Source organism: Fragaria vesca, linkage group LG3, assembly GCF_000184155.1.
Source record: "Fragaria vesca subsp. vesca linkage group LG3, FraVesHawaii_1.0, whole genome shotgun sequence".
In the NCBI taxonomy this organism is placed as follows: Eukaryota; Viridiplantae; Streptophyta; class Magnoliopsida; order Rosales; family Rosaceae; genus Fragaria; species Fragaria vesca.
Window position 1 is genome coordinate 8617202 of NC_020493.1, and position 7988 is coordinate 8625189.

At 39.1% G+C, this 7988-nt stretch overlaps 2 protein-coding genes across 2 annotated transcripts in view; both read right to left on the bottom strand.

Moving 5' to 3' along the window:
- Window positions 1-2974: 2974 nt before the first annotated feature.
- Window positions 2975-4549, bottom strand: LOC101305546 (tyrosine/DOPA decarboxylase 1-like). Its single transcript, XM_004295585.1, has one exon. It carries the CDS (start codon window positions 4547-4549, stop codon window positions 2975-2977), a length of 1575 nt encoding a protein of 524 aa, XP_004295633.1.
- Window positions 4550-6114: 1565 nt separating this feature from the next.
- Window positions 6115-7988, bottom strand: part of LOC101298295 (mediator of RNA polymerase II transcription subunit 19a-like) — a 3826-nt gene continuing 1952 nt past the window's right edge. Inside the window, exons 3-6 of the mRNA XM_004293984.1 lie at window positions 7505-7788; window positions 7162-7368; window positions 6502-6566; window positions 6115-6336 (exon numbers count right to left, since the gene is read on the bottom strand). Of these exons, the coding sequence (XP_004294032.1) occupies window positions 6321-6336; window positions 6502-6566; window positions 7162-7368; window positions 7505-7788 (572 nt within the window). The 3' untranslated portion in view covers window positions 6115-6320. The remainder of the gene's footprint in view (window positions 6337-6501; window positions 6567-7161; window positions 7369-7504; window positions 7789-7988) is intronic.

A 7988-nucleotide genomic window follows, 5' to 3' on the forward strand; every position in this document is an offset into this window, starting at 1 on the left:
CTCCCTACATAATTGAACTTGTACATGTTAACAGGTATGTAGAATTAATATAGGAATGAAGTGAGTTCATTTGGTGCAGCAGCTAGTTCAGGGCCAACGAACCAAGTATTTCCGGGCCAACGTCCGGTCAATGGTTCTCCATGGTAAAGTTCTAGCCTAGTTCGAAGCAAGTACTTCGAAGCTACATATGCATATGCGAGTGTTTATAAAGGGATCTGTATGTGGGGATATAAGCTGCTGTTGTTGTACGTGTGGTCTAGAACTCGGCGGTAAATCGGAGATGCTGGCATTGGGGGCGTCACCGACGTGATGTGAGATAGTTTTCACTGCTAGGGCCTAGGGGTATACTTCACCTTCTCTGGCCTTTATATACTCAACTTGGCATATATATGGTCCCCAATTCTACCACAACCAGTTGTCATATACTCAATTTGGCATATACAATGTTAACGCAAATAGAAAGATTCTCTCGATATTTTTTCCAACATGCTTGGCCAGCATAACAACGTACATGTGTATGTTTCGGGTACAGTGATGTTTTACCTAGTCCATAGACCACAGTTAGTTTTGTTTTCCACATTTAAAGGTAATTGAACATAATTTATTTACAAGCAACTAAAGAGGTGAACACTACTAAAAAAAATATGATAATGCGATGTGGATTATACTAAGAGCGTGTTATTGTGTGCAATTTCATTTTCCAGCAAAACATAGGTCTCACAGAGATAGTGTTAGGATTTAATGTTTTTGCCATTGGGAAAAAAATAAGTGGTTCATGTAGATGGCACGGTTTCTTTTAGACAATACAATTTCAAGATATGATTCTTTAACAAGTATACAGTAGCTCCCTACATAATTGAACTTGTACAGGTTAACAGGTATGTAGCTAGAAATAATATAGGAATGGAGTGAATTCATTTGGTGCAGCAGCTAGTTAGGGCCAACGAACCAAGTATTTCAGGGCCAACGTCCGGTCAATGGTTCTCCATGGTAAAGTTCTAGTCTAGTTCTTTTGGCTCTTGTGTTTGGCAATCAGTATGGAATGCCAACCCTCATTCTGCTCAATGCACCCACCCCAGAAGAAAATATGGTAAGAAAATGTCGGGTAGAAACCGCTGGATCCTCCTCGCTCAAAATGAATTCCAATATTCAGACAAGATATTTCATCTGCAACTAGTTTTGCAGTTATTGAGATCAACATGATCACTATCAATATTTCCATGTCCACCTTACCATCCAAATCCAGGTTTGGAAATTCAAATAAAAAGCATGATGGAGAAAACAGCTCAGACTAATGTCTACTACAACACTCCAAAGAATATAGACGGCAACATTCAAATTCAGTAGTTGTTGACTGCATAAACACATGCAAGAACAAAATGAAAATTGTTGCATGAAACAGCAGGTTCAAGAAGACTTTTTAATAAACTTACCCCTAATGGCTCTTCTTATGATGCTGTTAGTTGCGCAGTTAACCTCTTAGGTCATACAAAAAAAAAAATTACAAGCTCAGTTTATAAACAACAATGAATAGAAAGAGCAATCTGCTAATATTCTTTAGTGATCACAAACTTGGTATCAGAGCTATTTTCTTGAGCCTTTCGACAATTTCTCCACCTCCCAGCAAGAACAGATGCTTCAGTTCTACACAGACAATCCTAGATAGTGGCAGATCTAAGACGAAAATCTTACATGGGCTAAATGCAATGCACAAAAAATTTTAACCAACAGTGCTATAAATTTTGGTTCATTAAAAAAGAACACACATACATAAAGGGACGTAGCAGTCTTACCCTCCCACGCATTTACATGAACAAAAATTAGACACAATACAATACAAGAAACACAATTAAGATTCTAATTCATTCTATTGACTTCAAATTCTATTTTTATTTTTTATTTCATACTTCAAATTCAAATTCTATACCCAGAAGGAACACAAATACAATGGTCTCAGTGAACACAAATACCCATAAGGAACACAAGTAATAAGAATTAAGAATACACACCTGGAACTGGTCTCAGTAATCTGCAGCCGAGCAGGAGCAAAGCAGGTGAGCAGGCGACGGACAGCAAGCAGCAGTCAGCAGAGCAGGCGACGGGCGACGAGCAGGCAACTGCGATGGGCGAGGAGACGAGCCGACGACGGCGAGCAGCCAAGCAGACGACGACGTCACGGCGACTCGGCGAGGAGACGAGAGATGGCGAGCAGACTGCAGAGGTGTTTTGACTTTGGACGCTCACGCTCGTGTTTCGACTTTGGAAGTTCGGATCTGAGACGAGTCGTAGGGCTGGAGGCTGGACTGGAGCGACACACATAGTCGTAGGGCTTTTTTTTATTTATTTTTATTGGGTTTGGTAGAATTTTGGGCCCAAGGATCTCACCTAGGCTCCAGCCCAGGCAAGCCTGGGGCTGGATCCGCCACAGGCTGGATTTGGTTCACAGTTGTTAGATGGGGAATATTGTTGTGCGTTGTGTTTAAATTCATACTTTTCGGGCCTATATACTTCTATCAATTTGGTCTTTTGCCCTCTGCTGCTTGTGGTTCACACTACTATTCTCTAGTTCTTCCTGCAAACTTCATAACAATTCTCGACTACTAGTTATCCTACTCGGTATGTTTTGTGAAAGAACCATAAATACATACAGCACTGGTATCAACTAAGGACCCAAACATGCGGTGGGTATTTTTGTTTTGTTGTTACATTCTGTCAATTTGATATGATTAAGAACTAAACAATTCTGGATTTACATAGACTACAATACTAACAAAATTATAACTTCCTAAGATTACAACAGGAAATAAAATAAAAAAATGTAATTTCAATTCAAAAACAACCTCTCACTAGTGGCACAGAACCAAGCTAATGACTACCATATATGTTACTGACCAAAACATCTTTTCACACTCATATGAGGCTACCAGGTTTGATAAAATAAAATAATTTAGGGTTGGTTTTGAGTGTTCAACAACTATATGTTAGGATATCTCATAGGATTATGCAGATCAACTATGCATGCTGAGAGAATTGCATGTGCCTGACCTTGCACCACCTTCCATGCCTCGACAATGTGTTTTTCCTCTGTTAGAGTTGCACCAACTGCGCACCGCAGCAGGTAGACACCTCCAACCACAGCATGAGTCATGAACACAGAGCCTGATGCATTGATGGCCTCCAGCAATTTGCAGTTGATCTCGTTAACCATATTGTACTCCTCACCATTATAAGAATGATCATCACTAACTATTGCGGATGGTGAAATCCTGAAACAGACCAAGGAGAAGTTTCTAGGCACCACAATCTCAAACCTGTTGTCCATTCTCACCAGCACTTCAAAAATCTTGGCCATCTTGACATGGCTTCGAATAAAGCTTCTAAGGTTAGCTACGCCATAGCTTCTTAGCAAAAGCCACATCTTCAATGCCCGGAACCTCCGGCTTAGTGCTATTTGCCAGTCTTTGTAGTCCACCACCTGCTTTGAATCACTGGCTTTGTTCCTCAAATACTCCGGATTCGTCGACAGTGAACGTATCAATGCACTTGGGTTCTTAACCCAAAGGCAGCAACAGTCCATCGCAGTAAATAACCATTTATGTGGGTTGAAACTGAAGGAGTTTGCACCCTCAACGCCATCAATGAAATGACGAAACTCTGGACAAATGCAAGCACTTCCTGCATATGCAGCATCCACATGAACCCAAATGCCGTGTTCTTTTGCTACATCACAGAGTGCCTCCAATGGATCGATAGCAGTGGTTGAGGTTGTGCCTATTGTGGCACATAGGAAAAGTGGCAGCAGCCCTTTGTCCAAGTCTGAACAAACTGTCAATCTTAGCATTTCAGGTGATAGAGCAAATTCAGCTGACTTTGTAGTCTTGATGACCCTGAAGTTCTCTGGTTTGATTCCAACAATTTGGGTAGCTTTTTGAAGTGTGCTGTGTGTTTGGTCTGAACCATACACAACAAGTTTTCCCAGATTGTCGCTACCAATTTGGCTTAGCATTTGGTCCCTGGCAGCTACCATTGTGCAAACAATGGCTTCGCAAGTACTCCCATGTAACACACCACCACCATTACCAGAGAAATGAAACGACTTGGGAAGCTGAAGCATGTCTGCAAGCCATTCCATGACCAAGTGTTCGAGTTCAGTTGCAGCCGGCGATGAAACCCAATTGAACCCCACTACATTGAATCCAGTTGTGAGCATTTCACCAAGAAACCCAGCAGTGCTTGCCGTCGAAGAAAAGTATGCAAAAAAGTTAGGACTTTGCCAATGTGTTAGGCCTGGAATAATGTGATCTTTAACGTCTTGGAGTATTGTTTGTATTGAATCAGGGTTATATGGGGCAGAATCAGGTAGGCATTTTTTCAAATATCCGGATTCTACTCGGCTTAAAACTGGGTAGTTCTCTATGTTTTGGTAGTAATCTGCAATGAAGTCTATGACCATATACCCTTGTTTCCTGAACTCTTCAGAGTCTAGAGGTTTGGTCAGGTGGGATGAGCTGTTTTCTATTGGATCATGGAGGAATGGAAGGCTACCCATTTGAACAGATCGAAAGTGACTATAAAAACAAGGGAATAACCACAAATGAAGATAGAGAATATCCAAACTGCTTAAAATTGGTTTATCTACGAGTTGTGTTTTGCTGTATATATGCCTATATAGAAGATATTATATAGAGGTGCATGCATATAGGATGAACAAACTGCAATTCCTCTCTCAAGGCTCGTGTCCCATTTCTTTTACAAATCTTTGAAGGCGTCCTTTTCAACATGTTTAACCAGCAAACAGAAGGTAAAGAGCATGTTCATGTTAGGTTGTGACAATACTGATTTTAAAATATAATAATCATAATCACTGCATCATACCCAGCATGATACTGTGCAAAGGCTACGATGTGCATCACTGCATCATACCCAGCATGACTTGCTCTCAAGTCTTAACAGAGACTGTGTTCGAATGTAATGTTTCTGCTTGTGAGGAAAAAAAAAAAAAAAAGTGGTTCATGACATAGCACGTTTCTTTATGTCACGTCTCTTCTAGACAATATAATTCAAGATATGATTCCTTACGGAGTTCAGTAGCTCCCTACATGATTGAGTTCAGGAATGGACTAACAAACCGTCTAATTCAATTCAATGATTCGCCCAAGGTAAAGTTCTAGTCTAGTTCTCATGGCTGCTTTTGTGTTTGGCAATCAATATTGGAATGTCAACCTCATTCTGCTCAATGCACCCACCCCAAAATGAAACAAGTTTGTAGTTTGAGATCAAGCTATCAATATTTCCATGAATCTGGAATCAATTTCATAGCCACATTGTCATCCAAATCCAGATTTCAAATTCAAATAAAAATAAAAAGCAAGATGGAGAAAACAGCACCGATATCTCTGTCTACGCTCCAAATAACATACGGTGGATTCAGAGTAGTGTACTAAACCGTCTAAACGACAACATCCAAAGTAGTCGTTGACTGCATAAACACAAGAACAAAATGAAAATTGTTGTATCTAACAGCAGGTTTGAGGAGAACAACTTTTTAACAAACCTACCACTAATGACTCTTCTTATGATACTGTCATTGGCATAACTAACCTCTCAAGTTATGAAAGAAAATATAAGCTTGCATAACTAACCTCTCAAGTTATGAAAGAAAATATAAGCTCAGTTTATAAACAATGCATAGAAAGAGCAACCTACTCATTCTCTTTAGTGATCACAAACTTGGTATCAGAACTAGATTCTCGATAAGCCCTTTCACAATTCCAAGACCTCCCAGTAACACCCAGATACTTTCCTCAGTACTACACAAACAATCCTGATTTGGTTCACAGTTATTAGAAGGGGAATATTGTTGCACTGTTGTGTTATAATTCATAATTTTTTGGGCCTATATCTATCAACTCAAACGTTTGGGCTTTTGCCCTCTGGTATTGTTGGTTCACCTATTCTGTAGTTCTTCCTCCAAATTTTATAACAACACTTGACTACTTGTTCTCCTACTTAGTATGATTTGTAAAAGAAACACAATATAAACTGTACTGGTACCAACTAATGACCAAAACATGTAGTGGATATCTTTATATACTATAAATCCATACTATTTTGCTGCTACATTCCTATCAATTTGACATAGGAACCGAGCTATTCTAGAATTATGTGGTCTACGATACTTGCATAATTTTCCTACTTCATTTAAATTGATCAATTTAATGGAACATTTACCTGAATAATTTTGAGCAGGTTGTAAAATCCAGACAAATGTAAGCAATGTGTTTTCAACCCGTCATGGCATCACCTTTAGCTTGCCATTCTCAGTATCTTTGGATTCTGATGATGATAAAATTGACAGAAAATTCACAACTAAGAAATTGAAAGGAAAAATATAACAGAATCAAACATTTGAATTTTCAAAAAGAGAAGTATATTAGCCAATAACAATGTGATTAACAGCCAAAACATACTTCTCAAAAACCTCTGTGTTGCCTCAATTACCTCACTCTTTTATTGTCACGGTCAGAAAGATCTTCAGGACCATTGAGCCTCCTCTTCTGAATGAACTGTAAAGATTAAATAAGTAATAGGGCATCAGGATTCAGGACTGTAGAATTAAATTACTTTCTTTTCTTCAAACAATTTCCTGTTGAGAAACACAATCTACGGAAGCAGTTTCTGTTGAAGTTAATCTAATGGAATAATTTAGAGATTACATTACATTAAGCTGTGGTATAATGCACTGTCATGAAGTTCCATATCATGGTGATACAAAATATTTCAAACAAACATTGCCATCTCAACAAACTGAACAGACTAATCAACCCCTCACTACTCCTTGAAATATAATAAGCTGCCAGACAATTGTACCACTTGCAATTTCCATTATTCTTTTTCTTAAAAAAAAGTTTCTAACTTCCAGTAGTGATTACAACAAGAAAAAATGTAATTTCAAATCTAGAAGAACACAACTGGCACAGAACCAAGCTAATGATTATCGTGTCACTGACCAAAACACCCTAAATCCCAACCAATGCAAATGCGTAAATGAACAACCATCTAAGAAGGTGTCGGTTATTGTTGGGATATGTCAATAAGAAAAGGGTAGTGATCAAGGCATGCAATCCATAAATGGGAAATAAAAACTAGTAATGTGTCTACCATATCTGGCTGTTCCTTCAACTGCACAGTTTTTGAGCCATTAGTAACATTCTCATAGGTTTTATCAGCATCGCCGCTGTTGTCTAGGCGATGCTTTTTGTGCTTCTTACGATCCTTATCCTTGTTTTTGTTCTTTTTATGCTTCCTTTCCCTGTCTTCTAACTCACCCTTTGACTTTACCACTGAGGTAAGGATCCCTTTCTCAGCCTGTTATCACCATACAGAAATGTCTCTATATCACATAACTCACAGCACCAAGCAGCCCAGGCCCAGCCAGCCCTCCACCCACCCAAAAACAAAGGTCCAACATAACAAACAAACACATATGTATGAGACGTCTTACAGAAGGTAAATGAACAGGAGTTGTCTCCTTTATTCGGAAAGCTTCACTAAGCATGCCAAAATCAATAGGATGTATGTTTGCATTCCGTTCTCTCATATAAGGGGTCTTCTCCAATAGCTGATCCAATTCCATCCCCTCCCCTTTCCTGATTTGCGTGTCTCCCACCACATTATGAAGATAATGAGTCTCTGACAAAGGAAGTGACCTTTTGCAAAAGAATTCATGGTAAGGCCAAAGCTTATATTGTTTTACGAGATCTGTAGCGCCACCAAGTTCCCGAGGCCCTGATAATCATTCAAGGTTCAAGACAGCTACTTGATTCACTTTGCATAACGGGAGACTTAAAATAGATTAACAGTACAAACAATTCAAAAAGAAGTAAAAAGAACAAAAGATGATATAACTACTGTATCTTCATACTCATAAGTAATCTAAGTGGAAGAGAGAGAGAGAGAGAGAGAGAGAGAGAGAGAGAGAGGACGAC

What these genes read in the sequence shown, in the direction of transcription:
- LOC101305546 (XM_004295585.1), bottom strand. Translation starts at nt 4,549, where the DNA reads ATGGGTAGCCTTCCATTCCTCCATGATCCAATAGAAAACAGCTCATCC.